Source organism: Vulpes lagopus, chromosome 4 (genome assembly GCF_018345385.1).
Source record: "Vulpes lagopus strain Blue_001 chromosome 4, ASM1834538v1, whole genome shotgun sequence".
Lineage (NCBI taxonomy): Eukaryota > Metazoa > Chordata > Mammalia > Carnivora > Canidae > Vulpes > Vulpes lagopus.
This window is the reverse complement of record NC_054827.1, coordinates 118,398,639-118,425,714: the sequence shown is the minus strand read 5'-3', so window position 1 is coordinate 118,425,714 and position 27,076 is coordinate 118,398,639. Positions and strand designations below refer to the sequence as shown.

At 57.0% G+C, this 27,076-nt stretch overlaps 1 protein-coding gene across 1 annotated transcript in view; it reads right to left on the bottom strand.

Annotated features, from left to right (window-relative positions):
• ADAMTS7 (ADAM metallopeptidase with thrombospondin type 1 motif 7) overlaps positions 1 to 23,505 on the bottom strand; it is a 41,010-nt gene extending 17,505 nt beyond the window's left edge. Inside the window, 8 exon segments of the mRNA XM_041753648.1 lie at positions 5,520 to 5,663; positions 6,754 to 6,903; positions 7,845 to 7,969; positions 8,232 to 8,315; positions 12,794 to 12,996; positions 13,926 to 14,091; positions 15,605 to 15,960; positions 23,172 to 23,505. Coding sequence (XP_041609582.1) covers positions 5,520 to 5,663; positions 6,754 to 6,903; positions 7,845 to 7,969; positions 8,232 to 8,315; positions 12,794 to 12,996; positions 13,926 to 14,091; positions 15,605 to 15,960; positions 23,172 to 23,280 — 1,337 coding nt within the window. The 5' untranslated portion in view covers positions 23,281 to 23,505.
• Positions 23,506 to 27,076: the final 3,571 nt, after the last annotated feature.

Here is a 27,076-nt window from a genome sequence, read left to right as displayed (position 1 = left end):
GTGTTGGGGCAGATCATCTTCCAACCCAGTCCCTTCCTCTCTGCCCCCATCTGGGGCAAGAGACGCGCCCTGGGGATTCTTTTCAGGCCCGCTTTACATGCCCTGGTTCAGGTCTGTTTCATCTGTGGCTCAGTAGCGATAACAGGCACACAGCTCTGAATGTGAACCATTCCATCAGCGATATACTGAACCCGGACAGCCACCCGTGAGGCAGGCCCGTCAGGAGCCCTGTGGGACGTGTCTGCCAACACAGGCAAAAGCCAAGCAGAGTCCAGGCCTTAACTATCACCCGCAACTCATCTCTGCCCCTGCCCCCCTGCCCCCTGCCATCCCTCCACTGTCAGAGGCCAGAGCTGCTGCTCACACCCACAGTGACGCACCCATGTCCCCACTTACACCCCGCAGTAAGGGACTTCTAGAAGACCCATGGCAGATGAACTCCCCACCTGCTCAGAATCCCCCTAGGATGACAGGAAAAGAACGGCATAAGTCCTCAGGGACAAGGAACCAGGGGGAGGTGATGGCAGATGAAAAGTCAGCAAAACCCCAGGAGCTGGGAAGCAGATGGTCAACCAGTGGCAAACCTGGTCGGGCAGCGAGAGCTGAAAGCCATGTCCTACATGGAAGAACCACCCAGAAGCAGAGCCTGAGAAAGGCTCAGGCTCCAGTCCCAGGGAGCCATGGAGGCCAGGGCTCCAGTGGGATTAAGGATCAGAGGCATCAGCTCCCACATTTGCTCCCCATTCTGTGTGGCCAGGTGATGACCACCTCCCTGCCTGCAGAGAGCCAAGGGTCACTCCTGAAGAGGGTGAACAAAAGGATCTGGCCCCTGAAGACCTAAGGAGGGATCTATAGAGAAGGGAAAAATGTAAGTCTCCACAGGGAAGGGTGGAGATCGCCAAGCCGCTTCCACATGCAGGTGCCATAATGCCTACCACCTCCCAGGACGACAGGAGAGTTCCTCTCTGGGGAAATGGAACCACACCAGAAATGAGCCTCGTGCAGATATCTGAACACCTCCCAGAGATACAGCCCCTCCCCAAAAGCCTGCCTGCTTCACAAGCCTCCCAACTCCCAGGCACCCCAACGTGAAGTATTTTTTTTTAATTAAGGAAAAAAATTTTACTAAAAAAAATAATAAAATTGAGGAAAGGGAGCACGTAGGTAGCTCAGTCATTTAACTATCTGCCATCAGTTCAGGTCATGATCTCAGGGTCCTGGGATCTAGTCCTGCATCAGGACTTCTCCCTTTGCCTATGTCTCTGCCTCTCCCTGTGTATTTCTCATGAATAAATAAAATTTAAAAAATAATAAAACAGACAAATAAGGGCGCCTGGGTGGCTCAGCCCTTTAAGTGTGTGCCTTTGGTTTGGATCATGATCTGGGGGTCCTGGGATGGAGCCTCACATTGGGCTCCCTGCTCAGCGGGGAGCTTGCTTCTTCCTTTGCTTATGTCTCTGCTTCTCTCTATCTCTCAAGAAGAAATAAATAAAATCTTTAAAAAAATCAGAAAGAAATAGAAAATTTAAACAGATCAATTACCAGGAATGAAATAGAATCAATAATCGAAAACTCCCAACAAAAAAAAGTTCAGGACCAGATGGCTTCACAGGTGGATTCTGCCAAACTTCTAAAGAAGAGTCAATACCTATTCTTCTCAAACTCTTCCAAAAAAGAGAAAAGAAAGGAAACTTCCAAATTCATTCCGTGAGGTATTACCTGATACCAAAACCAGACAAAGACCTCACTAAACAAAAGAATTACAGGCCAATATCCCTGATGAACACAGATACATAAATTCTCAATAAAATACCACTAAACCAGATCTGACAATATATTATAAAATAACTCACCAAGATCAAGTGGGATTTATTCCTGGGTTGCAAGGTTCACAAATCATTCAACACAATACATCACATAAGAGAAAGGATAAAAACCATATGATCCTTCCAAAAGACATAGAAAAACCATTTGACAAAGTACCACATCTACTCATGATAAAAACCCTTAACAAAGTAGGTTTTGATTAGTGGGGATATACCTCAACATAATAAAGTCCACATATGAAAAATCCACAGCCAAAATCATACTTAATGATAAAACACTGAGAGCTTTTCCTCCAAGATCAGGAAAAAAGACAAAAATGTCCACTCTCACCACTTTTACAAAACATAGTTACTGGAAGTACTAGCCATAGCAATCAGACAAGAAAAAGAAATAAAAGGCATCCCAATAGGCAAGCAAGAAGTAAAATCTTCACTATTTGCAGATGACATGATACTATATAGAGAAAACCCTCAAGACCCTCTACCTGTGTCTCTGCCCCTCTCTCTGTGTCTCTCATGAATAAATAAATAAAATCTTTTTTAAAAAAGCTTCTGCACAGCAAAGGAAATAATCAACAAAACTAAAAGGCAGCCTATGGAATGAGAGAAGATATTTACAAACAATACATTCAGTAAAGGGTTAGTAACCAAAATATATAAAGAGCTGATACAGGGATCCCTGGGTGGCGCAGCGGTTTGGCGCCTGCCTTTGGCCCAGGGCGCGATCCTGGAGACCCGGGATCGAATCCCATATCAGGCTCCCGGTGCATGGAGCTTGCTTCTCCCTCCGCCTGTGTCTCTGCCTCTCTCTCTCTCTGTGACTATCATAAATAAATTAAAAAAAATTAAAAAAAAAAGAGCTGATACAACTCAACACCCAAAACAAATAATCCAACTAAAAACAGGGAGAAGACAGAATAAACATTTCTCCAGACAAGACACGCAGATGGCCAACAGACACATGAAAAAATTCTCAACATCACTGATCATCAGGGAAACAGAAATCAAAACAACGAGATACCACTTCACACCTGTCAGAATGGCTAAAATTTACAAGACCGGAAACAATACGTTGGTGAGGATGTGAAGGAAGGGGAATCCTTTTATACCATTGGTGGAAATGCAAGCTGGTGCAGTCATTCTGGAAAACACTGTGGAGGTTCCTCAAAAAATTAAAAATAGAACTACCTTATGATCCAGTAATTGCACTACTAGGTATCAGCCAAAGCATACAAAACTACTAATTTGAATGAGTCCATGCACTCCAATGTGTATAGCAGCATTATTTACAATAGCCAAGATATGGAAGCAGTCCCAGGGTCCATGGATTGATGAAAGGATAAAGAAGATGTGGTGTATACACAATGGAATATCACTCAGCCATCAGAAAGAATGACATCTCGCCATTTGCAACGGCGTGGATGGAGCTAGAGGGTATTATGCTAAGCGAAATAAGTCAGAGAAAGACAAACAACATATGATTTCACTCATATGTGGAATTTAAGAAACAAAACAGATGAACAAAAGGGAAAAAAAGAGGGTGGGGCAAACCAAGAAACAGACTCTTAACTCTAGAGAACACATTCTAGTCACCAGAAGCGAGGTGGGGGGTTGGGGGAACAGGTGATGGGCATGGAGGAGGGCACCTGTCACAATGAACACTTGGCAGTGTAGGCAAGTACTGAATCACTGGATTGTACACCTGAAATTAATATTATGCTGTAAGTCAACTCTACGGGAATCAACATAAAACAATCAAAAAAAGAAAAATGCCCCCCAAGTACCCTCCGAAACAAAGACAGATCAAGGCATGTAATTGCAAAATTTCCAATCACCAAAAGAGAAAAGAGAAAGAAAAGTTTGCAGATGTTGCAGGAAGGCTTGGGAATGAGACTGTAATGGGACTTCTCAGGGGCAATGTTAGCAGCTAGCAGAAGATGGGGAAAAGCCTTTGAAACACTGCGGGTGACTTCTGGCTGGAAGGTGATATCAAATCAAACTACCCATCAGGTGTGAGGGCAGAAAAAGATGCTTTCGAACAAGCCAACCCCTTACCTCCCTGCACCTTTTCTCAGAAAGCTACCCGAGGATGTGCTCCACCAAAACAGAGCAGCACACCCCCACCCCAGAATTGGTAGCAGACCATCCCGTAGGCAATGTTAGCACAGCTCTAGAAAGTACCCAGTCTACACTGCAACAGGGTGCAGAGGCCACACTGTCTGCTGGAACCAAAACTCACTTCAAATGGGGAAAGAAGGGGCACATGGGTGGCTGAGTGGTTGAGCATCCGCCTTTGGCTCAGGTCATGATCCCAGAGTCCCGGGATGGAGTCCCACATCGGGCTCCCTGCATGGAGCCTGCTTCTCCCTCTGCCTGTGTCTCTGCCTCTCTCTCTCTCTGTGTCTCTCATGAATAAATAAATAAAATCTTTAAAAAAATGTGGAAAGAAGGCAATGATATGTCGAGAAACACGAGGAGCCCAGAAGCTGCATCTGCCCTTTCTTATTGGCATCACTTCCCCATCTCAGCCAAGCACACGCTGGAAGAGAGGAGGCAGAGGGGATGTGGTGCAGCCCCCAGACCCTTTCCCTTCAGACTTCTTGGCTGGCAGGCCGAGGGCCGAAGTGTTGGCAGAAGGCACACATATCAGGAAGTGGAATAAAACCCATCCAGTTACTTTTGTGCAGATATCCACTGTTCACGGGAGCTATGAATATGCACTGCGGCACTTTAGTGACACACATAGGAGGTCACCGCTCTCATATTTGCATTTATAGCCAGCGCAGCACAAAATAAAATCAGTGGTAAAATTTGTGCTGATAATTTAAGTGTTTCTTTGCTTAGAACATTTAATAGCAAAGAAAAAACACCGTAGCAAATCAAAAGGATGTGAAAGAAAGGGAAAGCTTTAGTGTCAGCATCATTGATGGTGCTTTTCCCTGGACTCTGCTGGCCAAGCAGCCAGTCCTGGGCCCTGTCTGCTCTCCTTCCCATCCCAAACCCAAGGTTCGCATCTCCATCAGACCCATGGCCCCCGCAACCCCACTCTTTCCTTGCCTCCCGACAGGTGTCAGCTCCCTCGTGTCCCAGCCACCTCCCACTCCATGGGAACACCACTCCTCTCCTTTCTGCACATGTGTCCGCTCCCGCTGTCAGAGACACAGCTCAGGTGGTCTCTCTTTCCAGCCCAGTGGGACTGGCCTCTCCTCCACCTGCTGCCCTCAGTGCTTCCCTCCCCCTGCTGACCACCCCCACCCGCTGGCCCCCAGCTCCACTTGCTGACCACCTCTACCCACTGACCCCAGCTCCACCTGCTGACCACCCCACCCACTGGCCCCCAGCTCCACCTGCTGACCACCCCCACCCACTGGTCCCCAGCTCCACCTGCTGACCACCCCCACCTGTTGGCCCCCAACTCCACCTGCAGTACCTCCCTCCACCTGCTTTCCTCAGTGCTTCCCTCCACTTGCTGAACACCCCCAACTGCTGACCACCCTTACCCACTGGCCCCCGGCTCCACCTGCTGACCATCCCCCCACTAGCCCCCAGCTCCACCTGCTGACCACACCCATCTGCTGCCCCCCCCAGCTCTACCAGCTGGTCCCCCCCTCCACATGCTGCCCCCCATGCTTCCCTTCACCTCGCCCCAGAATGCCAGCCCAGCACCCCCCTCCCACCCGGGGCGGGCCTTACTCCAGGAACCTGGTGATGTACTCTCGGCTGCAACGGGACCAGGTGAGGGGGACAGTGTCGTACAGGAGCTGTGGAGACATGATGAAAGGCCGTTTCGCAATGGGCTCGCAGTCATTGCCGCTTCCGTCATGCTGAATGCCAAAGCTGCGTGAGAGCACAGGCCCCAGGGGCAAGTGAGCCGAGGGAAGCCGCCAGCCCGCCCCTTCCCGCAGGCCTGCTGGCGCGAATCCACCAAACCCTCAAACTGCTGTGTGGCCACAGGAAGGCTGAGCCCTCTGGAAGCCTCCGCCTCCCTGACCTAAGATGTGTTGGGACCTCTGTACTCCCTGGGCCCTCCTCCAGGGACAGGCTGCTCGAGCCTGATGAGCACCTACAGGGGTGAGCCAGGTGGCACGGTGGGGACCGCAGCCCCTGCACTCTCCGTGGCCCCTAGAACAGCCTGATGGGTCCTCAGCCCTGAGGCTATGCACTGCAGTGAGGGGCATCTGAGCTGCCCTGTCATAGAAAAGTTCTCAAGAGGGCATCCTCGGGAAGGAGACAAGAAATACTATTTACTCAGCACTTATAATGTGCTGGGCACCGTGCTGTGCACTCACAGAAACCCCATCTTGCTCAGTCCTCAGAACTGCCCAGGGGGACTCAGAGAGGTGCAGGGAACATAGCCCAGGAATGGCAGATGTGGGGCAGAGTGCTCATTCCACCGCCACGGTGGCTTGCCTGCATGAGCCCAAGCCCCTGAAAGCAGACCTGCCTGTGGCGCACCGGCATCGGTTCCTGACCGTCTGAACAGCCTGGGCATAGCCAGCAGAGGGCACGGGCCACACAGAGACACAGGAGCCATCACTGAATCCAAGCCCCTGCTCACCAGGGAGCAGAGGTCCAGAGAGGACAGAGCACTGGGCTGGGGTCACAGAGCAGTTGGGAATTCAGGTGTGCCGGGACCAAGGGTCAACATGCAAGCACGAGAACAGTGTGCAGGGGCAGCTGATGCCCTGTGATGATGACTCTGGCCAGCTCAACGCCACTAGAAATGAGACTCTGAGCCAGCCCCAGAGGTACCGGGCCGGCCTCTCCCCCACCGGACAGGAGAGCAGCCCGGCTGTGTGGTGGGGACAGTGCAGGCACAGCGCATGGCTAGGTGGGGGGGCGGGCTGCCTTCTGCCCGCTGCCCGCTGCCCCCGAGTGGAGAGGTGAAGCTGGCATGCCAGAGCGGCTGTGGCAGCGGGAGGAGTACCTGTGTCCAAGCTCGTGGGCCACGGTGAAGGCCAGGGGCAGGCCTGTGTCCTCGTTGATGTTACAGCTGCGGTGTGGCTGGCACATGCCTGCCACGTGGGACAGGCCCAAGGTCTCGCAGGGCCGGTTCATGGCTGCACACAGGTCCTTCCTGCGTGGGCAGAGAGCAGCCCTCAGCCCAGAGCCAGGCCCACCTGAGCAGAGAGGCCCCAGAGCAGGAGGGCATGAGGACAGCAGCCCCCCTCCCACCCAGACATCCTGCTAGCACGGCTGCACCTGGGAGGCCGTGCCCTCCTGCACATGGGACACCTGCTGGGGCCGGGGGTGGGGTGGGGGCAGACCTGAGCACAGTTGTGGTTACTGCCCCAGTGAGGGGGCTGTGCGGAGCCTTTGGGGCCCTGGGTAGCTCAGCTGGCTGAGTGTCTGGGTCTTGGTTTCAGCTCAGGTCATGATCTCAGGATCGTGAGATCAAGCCCCATGTTAGGCTTCATGCTGAATGGGGAATCTGCTTGGGATCCTCTCTCTCCCTCTCTCTTTGCACCACCCCCCACCAGCTCTAAAATAAATAAATACATCTTTAAAGAAAAAAAAACACCTCCAAACAGATCTGCAGTTGTCCAACATGGGGCAGGGATGGGGCCGGGGCCGAGGGGGGTGGCTTTGGCTGTGAGACTGCAGCCTGAGAGCTCCTTCTAATGGGCCTGCCCTGGATCCAGCCTGCAGGATAGATGCCGGGACTCACACGTGTGACAAACGTGCATGAAGCACACATACACACAAACCCAGCTGGACAAACCCAACCCGGGGAAACCCGTGCCCTGGTCAGAGTGTTGCACTCTATGATGTCCAGCACGAGCCCTGGGAAGGATGGGCGAAGGCGTGCTTGTGGTTTCTCAGGGTTCTAGGAGAATCCACGACTATTTCAACAAGATCTCCCCGAGTGCTGAGGAATCCAGTCTCTAGCCAAAGCCAGTAAACTGCCCCCACACAGCGCCTCGGGGGCCGGCTGCTCCGTCCTGAGGCTCAGGGAGCTCCCACTCCGGCCTGGGCCCTGCACCCCCTGGGCCCTGCACACCCCGCGGCTGGTGACACCTGGTGAGCAGGATGGCGGTGTCGTGGTGCAGTGGGTGGGCGTCCCCCTTCATGTTGATGCTCTTCTGCCACTTGCAGAAGCTCCGCAGAGTATTGTCTGCATGGTGGGTGATCTTCAGGTCATCCTGGGGGCAGAGAGAACAGCCACAGCCAGGCTCGTGGCCCCGGTCCAGCCTCCAGTCTGACCAGCACCCCCCCCCCCCAGACAGGCACATCCTGGGAGCACCTGAGAGAGGGCCAGCTGGGGCTTGGGGGTGGGAGGGGCACAGCTCGGGCCAAGGAGGCTCGCTGTGCCCTACCATACAGGGCAGCTCAGGTGATGGGGATGGGGCGGCTTTGGCAGCCAATGCCCATCCCGGGACAGCCTGGGGCCATGCGACCTCTCACCTCCTCATCCTCTAGCAGGACCAGGCGCACGATGGTGATGTGGATGGGGTTCCCAATGCTGGGGTCGTGAAACAGGCCGGCCACCTGCCCGAGAGATGGGGTTAGGCTGTTGCCCTGGACAGAGAAGGTCTGGACAGCCAGTGCTGACCCATGCAAAGGCATGCACACCCCTGCTCACACACAGGGGGCTCACCTAGCGCATGTGGGCTGCACTCAGGACGTGCACACGCACACACACACATGAACGTCCTCACCCCTGCATGCAGGCTTCCCCAAACGGGCGACAACAGAGTCTGCATGTAAGGCTTTCCCAGCCTGAGCACCAGCTTGGGATCTGCTTCCCCGACTCATTCTTCCAAACGCTGGCCTCTCAGCCCTCCCAGGGCCCTGCTTTGTCTACTGTCCTGGCCTGGGACAGCCTGCAGCCCCCTCATGCCTGGGGGATGCCAAGACCAGCACCCCAGGGCTGAGTCCTCCCATGGGGCTGGAGACCTGGGCAGAGCCTAGAGAGGCATGAGGGCAGGCACGGGCCCCCAGGGTCTCCCCTATGCCCTGCTAGCCCTGGGGCAAAAGTGCCAGGTGTGCACATCTCTCCAGGGTGTCATGGCTCGGTAGGGGTGCCCCACTCAGTCCCAAGAGAGAAGGCCACCCCAAAGATGGCAGGTGCATCAATATGCAGGGGAGTGGGCGGAGAAAGCCATCTTCTCTTTGAGAGTGCCCTGAGAACAAGAGAGAGGCCAGTCCACGGGTGGGGTCAGGTGGCAGGTTCCTAGCAGGACAGGCAGTCATGGGTTTGCTTCTAGCAAGTCCACCAAGAAAAATAATATCTAAACGGGAATGGATAAGACACCAACAGGGAGGAGGGCACCAACAGGGAGGAGCTGCACTTTGAGAAGCAAGGTCAGGAGCCTGGGGGCCCCCGTGTGCCGCCGCCTCCCCCCCATCAAGCAGGCCTGCCTCCTCGAGGTGCCCAGCATCCCCGTCTGGGCAGCCCTGGGGGTCTCCCGGCAGTGTCCCCATGTACCCTGCCCACCTACAGCTTTGCAGCACCTGCCACTGAAACACACGCCAATCACACTGCACCCTTGCTTCAAACGGTAAGCAGGTCTTCCCATCCACAAGGCGAAGACAAAGTCCCAGTCCTGACCCCACGATGACCACCTCTGCTGGCCTCACTCCCTGGTTCCGACCACTCTGGCTCACTCTCAGAATCCCTTGAGCCTCTGTACTGCAGGGCCTTTGCAGATGCTGTGCCCTCAGCCTGGAATACCCTTCTTCTCATCTTTGCTCAGTCACATCCTGCCCTCTCTCCAGCTCTCAGCCCTCCAGGATATGCCCTGGGGAGCCCTCCTTCCACCCGAAACCCCCAAAGCACCACAAATCTGTCCTTCCTAGCAGCCCCTCTGCTGACCTGTGTGCTCCTGAGGACGACGGTTTCATTACCGTCACACGCAGGCCATGTCTGGGGGCTCCCTCTGACAGCCCAGCAACACATCTAGTACCCGGCACATGATGGGCACTCAAGAACTATCTGCTGAATGAATCCATTTGGGGGACTTGCCACGTATTGTCAATGGATCGTCTCATTTTAAAGTAGTGGAAAACGAGAGTTGGATTAAGAGAACAAGTCTTTCCTAAACTACGGACAGGTGCATTTGGCAGGAGGTCCCAGCAAAGTGGCTCTGGGGGTAGGGGGTGCCTGAGTATCTGCTGACACCTGTCCTGACAACTGGCCCCCGTACCCTGACTTAGGGCCGGGGGCAGCTCCAGCCACACCAAGTCCCTCCCTTAGCACGTATAACACCCCTGCCCCCAAGAAGTACAGAGACCAAGCAGACCCTGGGAGGCTCTGGAGGGAGGCAGAGTCCTCACTGGTTGACCTGCTCGCTCAACCGGAGGGTGCCTGTCAGTGGCCTGAGGTCCATGTGGGGGTCACCACTGGATAAATGATCCCCAGGAAGCCCAGCTCTGTTCTGCCACAGGCCCAGATAGCAGCCTGGGTGTGCAACATTGTGAAAGATCTGGGGGTGACAGGTGACCACCAACTTCCAGCAGGCGGACAGTACAACACGAGCCGCTCAGAAAGGGCCAGTGACCTGAGACAGTGTACACAGGATGAGAGGTGCAAACCGGGCAGGTGGGGAACCTGTCTTGTGATGCCTAGTGGACACCCCCGAGCTCCCAGGCACAGACAGGGTCTGGCCCAGAGAGGGCACCGCAAACTGGGGCCTGTCAGAGGCCCCAGCAGAGGGAGGCTGCCCTGCAGGTGGCTGTGGGGCTAGAGGGCAGGTGCTGTAGCAGCCACCCCAGTAGCATCAGATACAAGCCAAGCCCAACAGGAATAGTCCCTGTACTGGGCATCCTACCTGCAACATCCCGATTGATTGTCCTACTTCTAAGGTGGGTGTAAGTGTCCCCATTTATTATGCATCCCCCTCTGTTGCTGAGGCTCCAAGAGACAGTTAATCTGGGACCAGAACCAGGTTTGACCCAAAGCCCCTGCTCTTCCTTCCTAACTTGGGAAAATACCTTCTGTTTAGTTTTAGGAATTCTCAGTGCTTATTAGCTCTGAAGCCTCTGACAAGTCCTGCAGTAAACAAGTCTGTTCTTTTTTGTTAAACCCTTGTTGCCAAACTTCTTCAATGGTAGCATCTTTTTTCACAGAATGTTTTTTAGCATCCCTTGGAACAAGTCCTCCCTGGAACCTTCTTGGAGAAACGTTACAACGAGGCAGAGTTTCCCAAGCAAGGGATCCTGTTCTTGCCCATCCATCACCTAATCCTGGGTGGAGCCGGCACTCAGCACATCAGTGTTAAGTGAACAAGCATTTGCTCCAGAGGGACAAAGGGGGTAAGCATTCCCCAGCTCCACTGTCCATCCCCCACCGTTCTAGCAGGCTCTGGCCACCACCGCTCCCTGGCTGCCTGCCTTGGGGCAGAGAGGACCAAGTGGGCTTTGGAGGCAGACAGATCTAAGCTCCAGCCCCAGCTTCGCCACTAACCTGCTGTGTGACCATGAACAAATCCCCAGGCCTCTCTGAACCTCTGTTCCCTCCTCTAGAAAATGAGGGTGAGGCTGAGGCAAGGCAGTAGTAACTGGGCACACTGGACAAGCAGGTCCTTCTCAGAGGCTGTCCACATGCCACCCTTTGTCCCTGCCCCCTCCCGCTCCCCACCGCCTCCCCAGGTATCTGGCACTGGCTTACAGGTAGCCCTACTCTGTGCTGACCAATACTGGACTTGCCAGCTCGGGAAAGCCAGATATAGTCCAGAGTCAGGGAACAAGCATGCCAGACCACTCCTCAAGGATGGGGCTCACAAGGTGAATACATGGGTCCTGGGCATCTGGACAGGAAGGCAGGAAGAGGCCAGGCCCTGGGCTCATCGACTGACCCCTGACCCAGCTTGGCTCTGGCCAAGCTCCCTGGCCTCTGTCAGGCTGAGCCCTGAGGCGAGAGGACGACCTTGTGGCCTGGGAACCTGGCCTTGCTCATCCTCCCCCAGAGGGGCCAGGCCCTGCTGTCCAGCAATGGTCTCCCCAAGCCCTGGCCTTTAGTGGTTCCCCTCGCTGGGCAGACAAGGTCACACTGAGGCTTGGCTGGGCCTTTGAGGTCTCAAGTGCCAGACAGGAGGCTGTGGCTTTTATTCCATGAGGAGCAGGGAGCCTGACAAGGGTGGTTACTGTCGGGCAGGAGGCTGGCCCAGAGCGGAGCTTGCTGATGAGGTTGTGGGAGTGCAGGGGGCACGGGCAGAGACCCCTCCTGTCCTGAGCCTTCATCACAGCTGGATGACCTCTGGGGGCACTTCTCCCAGAGCTGGGGGAGGGGAGGGGCAGGCAGGGGCAAGCATCACAGGCTCTGGCCCTGGCACAACCCTGAGACGCAGCCCAGCTACGAAGCACACACCCTCACTCACCCAGGAGGGTGGGGCTGTGCAGTGGCCAGGCCCAGATCCTTCCTCTCACGGGGCAGCCACAGGGACAGAGTGGCTCGAGCTGCAACCCATTCCAGGGGTCACCAGCTCCAGGAAGCCACAGAGCACCAAGGAGAGAGGGGGCCTGGGCTCCCACCCGCTCTGTCCTGCCTCGCTGTGTGACCTGAGCAAGTCACTCACCCTCTCAGGGCCCACTTTTCTCAACTGGCACATGGGCCCAGGTCAGCAGGACCGGCCCCTCGGCTACTATCCTCATCCCTAGTTCACAGATGAGCAAAGCTGAGGCTCAGACAGGTCAAGTGTCGCCCGAGGTCAGTAGCTGGTGGGCTGCGAAACTGAACAGACCCTCTGAACTCTCACAAATGCTGGTGTCGCAGGCCCAGGCTGCTCTCGCTGAGCGCCTGTGTATCCCCAGCGCCCACAAGTCCCAGCACAAAGGAGGAAGATGCGTAACCGATATGAATGATCCAACCTGTCTAGGGGCTTCCCCAGGTAGGTGCAGGACGGTGGTTGCCCCCCACCCCGCTCCGCCCCCCTGTACCGCCCCCCACAGCAGGGCCAGCAGGGCCACCACCTCGCGCCCCGCCCGCCTCCCACCTGCCCAGACCTGGTGTCCAGCTGCCACCTCACCATGTTCATGATGGTCAGCACGTAGCTCTCGACCTGCGGCTGCCCATGGTACTCCACCATTTTGGCGTCGGCTACCACCAGGGTCTCCACCCACTTCTCTCTGCTGACCGAGCGCTGACTGAGACGCCTGGGCCGCTGCCGCTGACGCTGCCACTGCTGCCGCTGCTCCCACCGCTCCCGCCGCGCCTCCACCTGCGTGGATGCTGTGGGCCCAGGTGGTGGGGTTAGCAGCCTGAGGGTTAGCAGCTGGCCCAGGGTGCATCTCAAGGCCCCCGCTCAGCAGCTCACTTGGGGCCGAGGGAACAGTGCGGGGTCAGAGCAAGCTGCCAGGACACCCACTGTGGCTCTGCCCCAGACCTGGGCTGTGTGACCCTGCTCTGGTCACGTCCCTCCTCTGACCCGGAGCATCCCCGACTATAAACAGCAATCAGCCAAAGAGTCTCAGAGGATGCCCTTGGGGTGCAATGAAACAGTAGATGTGAACAAGGAGCTCCTGGGCCCCATCTCCAGTATTGCTCCCTGTCCCCTGGGGTTGGCAGATCCCCACACAGGTGGACCCCAGGGCCCCACCTGGGAGGCCGTCCCCACTGGAGGCCTGTTCCCCTGTCTAAGCCACCCCAGACAGAAGCCGGGAAGACTGGGGCCCAGAAGCCCAACTCTGGATATTGTTCCCGTGAACAAAGTCATTGAGCTATGGCAGCTTCTGAGGCTGGCTTGCTGGCCAAGCAGCCCCCAGACCCCTGCAGCCCTTCGTGGGCAGCTCCTCATCTGGACTGGCCAGCAATGTGGCTCTGCAGAAGAGGTGCTGGTGCTATGTCCCCAGTAACAGAGCTCACCTATTCTGGGCTGGGGCCGGAGCAGGGAAGGGAGGGACGTTCCTGGCTAGCTGCTCTGATGGCCCGGCCACCCAAGGAAGAATGGCCAACAGAGCTGCAGGTGTGGTAGGCAGTGAGTAAGGCAGAGGCAGAGGCCTCAGGCCTGTGGCGCATATGGAAGGCATGGGCTATGGTGATATGTCTGCATCCCTTTGGTCCAAGGGGAGCTGGACATGGAGATGTTGATGAGAGAAGCTTCTGGAAAGGAGCCCAATGCCTGCAGCCCTTTCCCGAGAGCTGGCAGCAGAGGCACATACCTTGTACTCCACAGGTGCCTGCGGCCCTGGAACTACCCAGTGCTGCTTCCCTCTCAGGAGCCTGGCGCTTGTAGACCACGTGCGGCTGGGCATGGCCGGGCCGGGCTGGGACACCCTGTAGGGGCTCGATGAAGTAGTCCTCATTGGAAAGCTGGAACACACCTTTCTGGGAAGATGCGCGAGGGTCACATGGAAAGGCCGCAGTGGGTTCCTCTGCCCCACGGTCCCTGAGGCCCCACGCTCTCAGTGCCTCTGACCAACCCCCAATACATGTGCTTTCACCCCTCTGGGCCTCTGCTCACTCTGTTCCTTCTGCCCTGCATGGCCTTCCCGGCCATTTCACACGGCCCAAGGCCTCAGGGCAGAGCTCAGAAGCTAGTACTCTCAGGAGGATGCTCCACATGTCTGCTTTACCCTCCCCCACCCCCACGCACACCCAGTTAGGAGCAGGAAATGCAGCCACGCTAAATCTAGGATGGCATCTTCAACATGGTGCCAGATGGCTGCCTCGAGTCAGGCAGTGGGGCATCCAGACCGTCTTCCCTCTTCTCAGCATGCCAGCCATTGTGTCCTCTTGCCCCTGGCCTGCGTCCCGATCTCCCTGAGGTGATGAATCACTCCAAATGCAGCCCTGCCCACACCCAAGCCACTGAGATGCCCACAGTCACCAGGACATCCTACTGCCCGGGCCTGCCAGAGCAGGGAAGCAGGCAGGGGCATCTCGGGCACATCCGCCGGCGTGCAGAGGCCAGGGCAGGGGGGCCTGGGGAGGCATCTTTGGGTAGCCCACCACCTCCAGAGGAAGCCCAGCCCTCTGGGGGGAGGGTCTTGCCTCCTCTGCAGCTCCCTCTTTGCACCAAGTATACCCCTTGGGCTGCACAAGGCTGGGAGCCCCGAGGGCCAGAAAGTGCAGCACCAGCAGCAAGGACCCTGGGCAAGGTTCCCACTGAGCCTTCTGCTCATCTGTAAATGGGAACGACACCAGTATGCACAGCTGCTGCAGACTCAACAAGATGACCATATGAGAGGACAGGCCCCGGCTCTCAGAGGTCTGGATGTCCTGCAGCAGTGGTCCTGCTACAGCCTGTGGCTTCTTGGGTGCGCTCTGAGCTGAGGGCCCTCCTGGGACCAGTAGACGGCTGACCCACTGACCATGTACACGTTCCTCCCCCACTACGGTTCCCACACCTGCATCCCCAGAAAGGGGAGGGCATATCTGGTCACCTGGCCAGGAGCAGAGAGATCCCTGTGCTGCTTGAGGTGGGAGCCACGCCAACCCAAGCAGAGGGAGGCAATCAAGGCTGCAGCATAGCCAGCATCACCTCCACCCGGGGCAGGGTGGCTGAGGCTCTCGGGAAGGAAAGGTAAAGGTGAGGCTGCCCCACTGAGAACGAAGGCATAACCCACGCTCCCCAGGACGGACAGCTGCGCTGTGTTAGGAGTGACCTGGTCTACAGGGTGATTCTCAAAGAGCCCTCTCTGCACCTGCAACTTCCACACTGGGAAACGCTCAGAGATGCAGGCCTGGGAGCCTCACCCATCCCACCCTAGCACACTGTTAACAAACGTGCTTCTGGCTCAAGTTCGAAGACTGCCACCCTGGGGGACAGGACCCCCCCACCGTACAGGTGCACCCCCCACCCCCGCTCCGTGAGTCCCCTGGGGTGCGGGGCACTCACCAGCCCGTCGCAGGCGCTGATGGCCGCCAGGCCGCCCTCCAGCTCCGGGTCCTGCACCTCGCCGAGCAGGTGGCAGGCGGGCGCCTGGGCATGGATGTGCGCGCTCCCCAGGTCGCCGCGCCGCCGCGTCTCGCTCACGAAGCCGGGCGCCAGCAGGTGCGTGTTGGCCGTCAGGTTGAAGCGCAGCTCGCGCCCGCGGTACTGCAGCTCGTAGAAGGTCGGTGTGGCGCGGGGTGCGGACCCGTCCCGCTTGCGCAATGTGCGTGGCCACAGCTCATAGGACAAGAAGGAGCCCCCCGCGTCCACGCGCACGGGGTGCACGACGTCCAGCGCCACGCGGCCATCCACATTGCGGCCTGCGGGGAGAGGGCGGCCGGGGACACCCGGTGTGAAGAGGCGGCAGAGCGAGCCAAACCCCGCCTCCGCAGGCCCACTTCTCTGCCCTGTTACCCCATAACCGCCAGCCGCCCTGCCCAGAGGCTGCTTGCAGCACAGCGGCCAGAGGGAGCCACCCCACAGCGGTGGATGGAGGCCCCCACTCCTGCCCAGGCCACATCACAGAGAAAGGCAAACCTCTGGCCACAGCCAGGGAGGCCCCGGGCAAGGACACTCAAGGTTATCTGCTACACCTGCTGAGTACCTGCCACTCAGCCCACTGGGCTTCCTGCGGCTCCTCTAGAAGCCACACCTGCTCTGGCCTGTGATTCTGTGCTCCTGCCCCCCAGCCCAGTGCCACCCCGCGAGGCCAATGCCTCACCTCCCTCCAGTCCAGCTCAGAGGGCTCACTGGCCTCCTCTGACCACTATATCTTCAAATGACAACTCCCTGGCTCCCTGTCCTTCTTCCCTGCTGTATTCCTCCCCATAGCATGACTGACACACTATGTGGCTTAGCATTTTAATTATTTTTTCCATTTGTCTATTTTCTTCCAATGTAAACCCCAGGAGGATGAGAATCTTTCGTCTTTGTTGAAGACTCTACCTGTCACAACAATGCCTTAGCGCTCTAGGTAGTTAAGACTTGGCAGTTTCTCGAGAAATATCAGATCTGTAGAATGGGGATAATTGCTTGTGCTCTTAGTGAAAGAGCCCATCCACCCACGGCAGTGCATGGCTTGCTGACCTCGCGTGTGGGCCATTATGATTATTAGGGTGGACTGTATAGCCTGGTGGATTTTTAAATGCGCTCTCACGGTCCACGGTGGGGTAGGTGTCCTGCCCCCGGGAGATTGAGAAGGACCATCCAGATGTGAGGCCCCCACTCCAGCTCAGCAACTCTGGGTTATTTGTGTTAGATGCAAGGGTCCACTTGAAGAGAAGGTTCTAGGCCTGGACAAAACCTGCAGCCCTGTGCTCAGGCCCTGGAGGCTGTTAGAATCCCTCTCAGAGTCTTCTCAGAGCAAGACTCTTAACTAACCTCTTTCGTTGAGGAGCCCTTCTCAGAATGACATTCTCGAATGCATAAGATAAAATGCAAACGAGTGCCAAGGAAATGGATTATACTGAAACACAGTCATCAAAATTGTTTCGGAAGTGGGATATATACTTAAGCGCTCCTTTATGAACGTGTTTAAAAAGACCTAAGGGCAAATTTAACCACTACAGTAATTTTGCAGTAGTGATGAGCAGTGATTTGGTTTGAGATAGAAAAATAGTTTGGGGGACCCCTGGGTGGCTCAGTGGTTGAGCGTCAGCCTTCAGCTCAGGGTGTGATCCTGGGACCCCAGGATCGAGTCCCACATCGGGCTGCCCGCAAGGAGCCTGCCTCTCCCTCTGCCTGTCTCTCCGCATCTCTCATGAATGAATGAATGAATGAATGAATGAATGAATGAATAAAATCTTTATTAAAAAATGGTTTGGTTTTCTAGCTCGGTAATGAAGTCACAGATGCTCCTAATGCTATTGTAGTTTGGTGCTAACATGCAAAATTGAAGGAAATGCTAACTTAGAAGTAAAAAAAATGTAAAGACGTAGTATCTTCCCATCAGAGTTTATGGATCCTCTAAATTTTGCCCACATTCCTGGGGCTGTGGAGTCCAGGGGAGGACACCCGTGGGAAAATCTGCAGGCTGCAGGCTCAGAGAGGAACACAGCCGGCCTCGAGCCACAAAGCGAGAGTAACAGATTGGGCTCCAAGTCCCCCGGGAACATCGTTCTGCATTCTCAGCAGCCCGTTCCTTGCTAGGCCTGTTTCCTCATCGCTCACATAAAGGAGTAGCACCAGATTAAGTGTTTCAAACTTCTTTAGCCACCAGATCTACTCTTCAAAAGAAATCTCGTGTGGACACATACACATCAGAACAGCACTACTGTGGGGGCGGAGGAGGGTTGTCCCAGGGATCCTGGGGCTGATGCTCTTGTCTCCTTTCCCTCTGCAGTCCCCAGGCTCTGGGGAGCACTTAGGAAACTGGCCCATCTGAGGTCTTTCTGCCCAAGGTCCTGCCCTGATGAACCAGATACAGGCCCAGCTCTCCCAAATCCTGGCTGCTCGGGACAATGACCCCTGGGGCCATAGAAATGTCTGGGCATCCTGCAAATGCCCCCCAGGCTTTCTCTGTGGCTGAAAAGGCAGCCCAGCCCAGCCCAGCCCCAAGCTCCATCCTGGCCAGGCTGCAGAAACCAACTGGCCATCTCCTGCCAAACCACGTGCAGCGTGCCCTGCACACACCAGTGGTGTGCTCCTGCCAAGGACATGCCCGAATGCCCCAGCCGCCTGGTGGGCAGCCCACAGGGTGCCATCCAGGAGGATACTCAGTGAGGGGCAGACGGGCAGGGTCATTCTGTGTGGTTCTGGGCAAAGGTTCCCTCTCCCAGTCTCCGGAGGACACAAGTACAAGGATTTTCCAGGCTTCTCGGGGAAGAATTTGTTAAAATCAAATTCCCAGACCCCATTGCAGACCCACTGATTCAGCATCTCCAGGAAATGGGACTGGGAAGCTGTGTTTTTTGCCAAGAGCCTCAGGGGACTGTGATCATCAGGGAAGTCCGGAAATCCTCCTCAGAGAGTGAACTTGGCCGAGCATCAGCAGTACCTGGAGGAGAGCTCTGAAAGGCTACAGAGGCTGAGGACACAGCCCACAGATGGATTCCATAGACCTAGGGCTCTGGGACCCCAGAATCTGCATTTTCCATATTTTCCTAAGCCTCACAAGGACTCAGACTGGACTGTTTCCGAGGCTGACCTTTGGAAGCCAGCAGGCAGGCTGGTTCAAGGAGGCTCCTTGCTCTGACGTCCTAATGAGGGTATTTGGGATTACAGCTCCACAATCACTGCCTGCAGATTTGGTTTTTGTCAGTTTATTGATCTTGTTTGTTCGTTTTGACTTGCACAAATATTGAAAAATATTTAATCAGTTGCCTCCGGTTTAAAAATTACATGATCTGGACAGCCCCGGTGGCACAGCGGTTTAGCACCACCTGCAGCCCAGGGTGTGATCCTGGGGCCCCGGGATAGAGTCCCACATCGGGCTCCTTGCATGGAGCCTGCTTCTCCCTCTGCCTGTCTCTCTCTCTGTCTCATGAATAAATAAATAAAATCTTAAAAATAAATAAATAAAAATAAAAATTACATGATCTTATCCAAAAATCTCAATTTTCAGCTTTCTCCGAAAAGCCTTATCATTCATACATGTCACACCTCAATCTCCACCCAGCAGAAGTGGCTGCGGTGGAGCAAGGAGCCCCTGGGAGAGGGCCTGTACTCCACCCTGGCCGCTCCCCACCCCCTCCCACCCCCCCCACCCCCCCGCCCAGTCCCCACGGCTCCCTCTTCTATTCCCAACTGCTGCTGACTGCCTCCTAGTTATGCTGTCTTTCAGTGACTAAAGAACTGAATTTCTAACAGAAATGGAGAAACAGGAGATGGGCCACCTGCCAGGCTTGTTCACCCATGTTGCTGCCCTGGGGGACGGCACCTGATGTGTCACACTGGGCTACTGATTGTGAGGGAGCGGTAGTTGCTCCGAAGTCCAGGAAAATGTATGAGACACCATCCTTCCCTTCAAAACAGGGAACTGGTGTTGGGCACTCCTGACCTTGATGCCTGGCCCAGGACTGAGTGGTTCAGCTGGGGAGGGGATGTCACACAGATGGGCTGAGGTAAAGAAAAGCCTCATCAGGGAGGGTGCTGTGTGCAGTCCTCTGACCCTGGAGGGTCCCGTGGCAGACATCAGGTGATGGACCCTGCCAGGTGATGGGCCCCAGGAGGACCAGATGCTGTAGGCTCAGGCAACGCCCACGTCTTGTAAAACAAGACCATGGAGTGATGAAATAAGGCACTGTCAGGAATGTGGGCTTGGAACACAGAAAAGTTTGGGGGCAGTCGCTGGATGGTGCTGAGTCTCTGTGTCCCCACCCACAGGGGGAACCCTGGTCAGGGGACAGAAGCCCCGGGGGGAGGGAGCATAGGACAAAAAGCCTGGGATAAGTCAGCAGCTGCATCCCAAGGCTCTGTCTTAAGTACCACCCACGGTTCCTGGGCCTGGGCCATCCCAGCTGAAGGTAAGGGCATGCAGGGGCCCACCTGCCTGTGGCGCCCAGTGTCCTGAGCAACAGGGGCTGCGTGGCAACAGCAGTGTCTTTAGCACATAGGGTGGGAGTCGGGGGTACGAATGCGATGGGGGAATCAGAACTACTGGGGAGAAATGGCCCACTCTAAACAGGTGTCCCTGGGGAGGGATCCACGGCCCCCGGGGATAGAGGGTCTTGCTGAAAATCCTGCTCTAGACCTTGTGCAAATCACAAGACCGAAGTTCAGGATGAGTTATAAAGAAGCTGCCTATTAAGCTCAGAAATGTGACGGAAATGCAGGTAAAAGGCACGAGGATCCGTGTGTTCTAGAGCCAGGCCTCCCGGCTTGCGTCTCATCTCTGCCGCTCGAAGCTGTTAGCCCGCAGGCAGGTTACTCAACCCCTTGGAGTCTGTGCTCCATCTCTAACTCAGGCGCAAGAATCACCGCACCTGCCCCTCCGGGTGTGTGAGCTAAACAAGCTCCCACGTAGGTGCTGAGCACAGGAACACAGCACACAGCACGGGAGAGCTAAGTTACAACAGAAAAGTAGCCAGAGAGGTTCTAAAGTAGATTCCACAGTTTCCTAAAAGCCTGTTTTATCTCTTTGCCCAAAGGCTTAAGAAGATGCTTTTTAATAAAAAAAAGAAAACTAAAGACTTGGAGAAAGTTATCACTTTGCTGCAATAATTTTATTTTCTTGTTTTGCTCTGCACTAATCTTTTTTTGTAACATATTGTTTTGCCATTAAAATATTTTATGATGGGGGCTGAGTGAGTTACAAAGCAAACAACCCTTTCCCTGTCTCTACAGCTGACCCCTGGTAGAGACTTGGTAGCTGAGACTCTCATGCCCCGCCCCAGGGCTGGCAAGCCGTAGAGGTGTGTGGGCACCACAGGGCTGAGCGGCTGGATGGTGCGGGCGCTGTTCAGCAGGACCGTGCTGCTTGGCGGCCCAGCGGTTGTGCCAAGTCAGGAGCTCTGTTCCGAATGGACTGAGCCCCTGCCACGCTGGGTGTTAAATACTTTCAATATCACCCCTGGGTGACAAAACCGTCACTTTGCAGCTTCTACCAGAGAAATGCCATCAGGCCTTTACCCTCACCTCTCTATCAAAAACCAGAGTAACAGTCCAGCCCTTCAAATGACCTGACCCGAAGCTCATGACAAAGAGGAAAAATAACCGGGGTGTGAGAGTGCATGAGTGTGCGAGACATGCCATCCTCCTAGAATTGGCATTCATGTGCCCAGCATGCACACAGGGCTCACATGTGCAATTCAGTGTTTGGTGGGAGGGTATACCACCCCAGTCCCATCAACCCCAAAACGTCTCTTGATGTGTCACAGGAGGAAAAGTCAGGATACACTTTCCTAAAAGGGAGCCCAAAATATGCCCTTTTGGTCTCAAGGAAGGTAGTTCAGTGGGTAGAGACCCCGGTCTAGGACTCCCAAGGCAGCTCCAGAGAAAATGATAACAGCTGTGCAGTCTGGGGTCAGGATGGGGTAGCCCCATCTTGTCTACCTATGGGGGGGTTGAGAAGACCTTCCAGCGGGAAGGGGGCAGGTTACATGGAAGAGGGTACCTGCCCTGCCTCCTCTGCCAAATGGAGGTTGTCCAAACCACAGGACTCACCAAGGCCTCCCTAGTCTTCCTGGGTCTCTGTGGCAGATTACTGAAAATGACCTCCCAGTGGCAGTCACTCTACCCTGTGCTAAGCTACTGACATTCAGCACCTGTATCTTTCCCAAGAACCCTTCGAGGTACATACCATTATCCTGGTAACAACAGCAGAAGGCTGGGAAGTGGACCGGGGCCCCCTCACTCCTCTGACAGCTTCCCTGGGGGTCCTGGAGCCAAGTGCAGGCTCAGGGGCAGTTCCTTGGGCAAATGCTTTGCTGCCTCATCCCCATCACCTGGGCAGCCTTCAGGGGCCCCCCACTCCCAGCAGTGGGAAGACAGGATTCACCCAGGAGCTAAGGACCCTACCGGGCAGGCCACTCTGAGTCTGTCCCCTCCACCATGAAAGAACTTTGTATTCCCTGCCTTTCAGGACTGTTGCAGAGATGATGAGAAATAAGAATGCATTAAATATTTGCTCCCTCTGCACAGGAATACACTGCCGCTTGAGGGAACCTCCCGAAAACTCCACTTCCACGAGCTACGTCCCTCAGTGGCTCCCCAAAACCTCTAAAATCTGGTTTAAATGACCCCACATTCCGGCCCGGGGAGGCTTTCCCCATCAGTCCCTGTCCTGGGGGGCAAAGGCCCCCATCCCCAGCACGCAGGCCCAATGCGCCCGCGCCCTGCCAGGGGGCGCCCCCACCCCCTCCAGCCCACCCGGAGGGGTTCATCCATCCCCGTCCCTCCGGGCTCTGGTCTCCCCTCCCCTACAAAGCCTCCCGGAGCCCGTCGCCCGCATGGCTCTCGCGGCCATCCGACCGGCCCCCATCAGCCCAGGGATCCCCCAGGTCCTCGGCCCCCCAAGTCCCAGGCCAGCTGCCTCGGACGCGCCTGCAGCTCCGCAGCCTAGCAGGACCTGGACGTGGGCCAGAGGCTCGTCGGAGGCCGGCCGGGCGGGGCAGGGAGAGCCGAGCCCAGGGCCGGGAGAGAAGCTCCCCTCCGCTCCCTCCGGGGAGCTCCGGCGTCTGCACCCTCCGGGCGGGGAGGAGAGGGAAGGAGAGGGGAGGGGAGGCAGGAAGTGCGGGGGGCCCGCGAGTCGGGTCCCCGCGCCCCCGGCCCCCGGGCCCCGCCCCCCGGCCCCCCGCCCGCTGCACCCCCGGCCCCTGCGCCCCTGCGCCCTCGCCCCCGCCCCCCGGGTCCCCGCGCCCCCTGCACCCTCGGCCCCCACGGGCTGCCCTGCGGACCAGGAGCCGACGAGGCTCCGCACCCAGCCCTCCGCGCGCGGACCAGACCCAGGGGGACCCCGCGCCGTGCGCCCGAAGGCCGAGGGGCTTCCTCCAGGCTCGGGCAGGGGGCCCCGACCCCACCCGCTCCCAAGCCCCCGGGCCGTGCGGGGGGCGAGCGGGGGGCGCGGGGCGGGCGGGGAGGGGCGGCCACCCACCTGGTGCGGGTCCGGGGTCGCCGGGCGCCAGGGCGCAGAGCAGCAGGAGCAGGGGGCGCAGCCGGGGCGCGGGGTTGCGGGGGCTGCGGGCGCCCGGGCGGCGGGGCATGGCCGGGGCGGGCGGGGCCGGGTAGGGGGGCGCCGGGCGCGCGCGCTCTGGTCCGTCCCGTCCGCTGGCTGCCCGGTCCCGGTCCCGGTCCCGGTCCCGGTCCGGCTCAGGACATGCCCGGCCCGCGCGCAGCTCCCGCGGCGGGACCCGGTCTGCGGCAACAAAGGCTGCAGGGCCCGCCCCCTCGGCGGCGCAGGAGGCTCCCGGGACCGAGGGCCCGACGGCGAGAAAGAAAGAGAGAGAAAGAGGAGAGGAGAGCGGAGGAGAGAGGGAGGGAGGGAGGGGGGAGGGAGGGGGCCGCGCTGCCGCCAGCCCCTCCCCGGCCCGGCCCGGCCCGGCCCCGCCCCCTCCGGGCCCCGCCCCCTCCGGGCCCCGCCCCCCGGCGACAGCTTGGGGGCTGGTGCGGGGACGGACGCGCGCGGCGCCCCCCGACGGCCCCGACCTTCCCGACCTCCCGCCGGGCCGCGGGCGCCCTCTGGCGGCGGAGCCGAGCCGGACCTCTGGGCCGTGGCCCTGCAAGTGTCTCCCCGCCCCCCACAAGCCCCCCCCCCCAGATGCCGGCATTTCGGGACCATCCTTTCCGGAGCCGCCGGGCCCCCAGGAGCAGGGCACGGAGGTCTCCCCGGGGACCCCCACACAGACCCCACTCGGATGCTGTCAGCGGGGAGGCCCGGCTGGTGGGCTCGCGCCCAGGCTCCGTCCTACCCCGCCGGTGGGTCAGCACAGAGGCCGGGCATGTCCCCAGGGTCACAGCCCCTCGGCCAGTGCCGGCAGGAGCCCACCCCCTGGACACTGCTGCTCTGGCTCAGCCTGGCCTGCCCTGGACTTCCTGGAGTTCCCGGCTCCTGGGTGGCCAGTCCCCCCTCCCCCAGGCCCACGCCTCCTCCTGTCTGTCCATCTCCATGCACTTTCCCCTGGTTCCTGGAAGCTGACTCCTGGCTCCTCCAGGGTCGCAGGGAGCATGTGTCAACTCAGCTCCCTGACGTCCTCGTGTCCAGGGACCTTCCCTTCCAGCTCGGCCAGCAGCTCTCACAACCACAGCCTGGGCTTGTCATCTGGGACCTCCCCCTCTGACACCTGAGGATCTGGCGGCCTTCAGATCAGACCTTGGTCTTTCCTGCCCTCCCCATGCCCTCATCACATTCTGTTTTCTTCCTCTGGTCCCGTGTCACCCCTTCTCTCCCCACCTACCAGCCCCTCCTGGCTTCAGCCACTTCCTTTGCTGCTCAGCCCCTGGCTCCCACCCGCCCCCAGTGCCCAGGACAATCCCACTCCTCACCCTCCACACATCTCACACCCCATGCACCCAGCTCCCGTAACTTCCCCTCCCTCTGGACACAATGGAGCAGGGACCCCCCAGCATCACAGGCAGATACATCCACCAGGGCCCTGTGCCCCCTGGCCTCCTGCTTCCCCCAAGGACCTTGCTCTGGGAGCTCCCTCTTTCCTTGGTCCCCATAGTTGGCAACCCTCAGTCTAAAGGCATCCTGGTCTCCCTCCTGTGAAAGACACAATGACACTCCTCCACGGACTAGGGGGCCCTAGGGCTCCCAGCTGCCCTTCTGCCCCCCTCTCAGCCCCACGTCTCCAGGGCCTAGCTAGACTTCTCTCCCTCTTCCATCCTCCATCGTGGTGCAAGAGCCCCTGGACCCAGCCCGGTCCTGGTCTTGACCTGCCCTGAGCATTCTAGAGATGCCCCTACCTCACCCCTGCACTTCACCCTCAACAGCCTGGCCTGTCCCCTCCTCACTCTGCAGATGTGGGGGATTCACAGGGGCCTCTGCAGGGAACAACACGGACATGGTGTCCCTTCTCAAGAGCCCTGTGGCAGGGGGCTGCAGACAGCGGGCAGGTGGACAGCCCCTCTACTGAGAGGGCTGCAGGGGGTTGGGGGGAGTTTGCGGGGAAGCCTTCAACCAGAGTGATGAGGGCTAGCCATGTGCAGTGAGGGGATAGATGGGCACAGACATGGTACCCCCAAAGTCTATCCTTACAGACTGTAGGTAGTACCAGCTCTCACGGGCACTCTGCCCACCCTGCCCCCTCCTCGGGCCTCCCAGAGGATCCGGCGAGGGGGTACCAGCCCTCCCTGGCCAGTGCCACAACCTGCCGCCCTTGTTCCTGTGGCCACCACCAAGGCCAAACTCCGATCCGAGGCCTCTCTGAAAGACAGCCCTGGAGTGTGTGTTTTCACGCCTCCAGGCCGACGACAGTGGCCACCTGCCTCTACTCCAGCCCCAGGGCCCGGCCTCTACCCTGAGTGCACCCCTCAGGAGTGCCTTCCCTGTGCACCTCCTCCGAAACCGGCTGGACTGCCCAGCACACAGAGGACGGGACACGGGGATGACCCAATCAGGAAAACAAGGCCCTGGGGTCAAAGAGAACATTTTGAACAAAGGAAGGGAGAAGATATTTCAGCATGTTCGATGCAATCGTTCAGAATGTCCCATTAGAGAGTCTCCCTCCCAAGTCCTAATAGAGATTATTTTCCGTTTTCAATGATCACTGCGCTACGTGGCCCAACATCGCCAGTTAGCCTTAACTTAGCTAAAACGTTACCAGAAATGGCAAAAGTAAACCAGAAACTGGATGTATTGACAGGTTCCTGAAACGGTAGTACACACAGTAAAGCATTGTCTATTTTTAAGGTTATAAATGAATAGGTAACTGATAAAATGAAGCACAGAATTTTTAAAAATTCAATAAAAACTCTGAGCCTCAACTGTCTTAACCTATTCATGGAGACGGTGATCCGCACTCCTTGTTTCATGTGTTTTCTAGCATGGGCGTTCTCAGCCGGGGGTGATGTCACCTCCGGGGAATTTGGCAGTGTCTGGAGACATTTTTGGTTGTCACAGCCAAGGGCGAGATGCCACGGGCAAACTCCTACAGGGGGCCAGCCCCCACCAATAAGGATTATCCAGCCCTGAATGCCACTAGTGCCTAGCTTGAAAATCTCCGGTCTCGTGGATTAAATCGTTTGAAGGCATGTGGCAAAGCAAAAGGCCTTATGTTCTGGAGTTTTGTTGTACTTTGCGTTTTTTGGTCAGGCGGGCACAGGACAAACATTGAAACTTGACCCGCAGAGAAAACTAACTCTTCTCCCAAAGCGGGTCCCCAGTCCCTCGTGCTCCATCCTGGGGCCATTTCTGCCTCAGTTTCTCACAAATCCTCCCAGGGAATGTGTGTGCATACATGAAGTTGTGTTTCACACACAGGATCACTCATACACTCTAGCTATATCTGGATTTTTCACTTAAAACAATGTAGCATGAGATCCCTGGGTGGCTCAGCGGTTTGGCACCTGACTTTGGCCCAGGGCGCGATCCTGGAGTCCCGGGATTGAGTCCCGCATCGGGCTCCCTGCATGGAGCCTGCTTCTCCCTCTGCCTGTGTCTCTGCCTCTCTCTCTCCTATGTCTATCATGAATAAATAAAATCTTTAAAAAATAAAAATAAAAAAATAAAACAATGTAGCATAGTGATGGTCCCACCTCCCTGCTTGTGGATCCGTCACAGCCTTTCATGGCTTCCTAGCAGGTGGCACACACATCGGAACGTGAATAGCTCAAGGAGGGAATCTTTGTTTCACCCACTGATGCATTCTAAGTAGCAGTCTCACTGTGGCCATCCTCTGTGCATCAGGGTGAGCACATTGTGGGGTCAGGTCCAGCGCCAGGCTAGCTGTCCAGGGCACGTGCACCTATAACTGACAGATGGGCAGCTGTTGCCAAATTAAAGGCACTGTTTTGGTGGGTCCCTTCCACCCCAGTAAGTTGCAAGAGTTGCAAAATTAA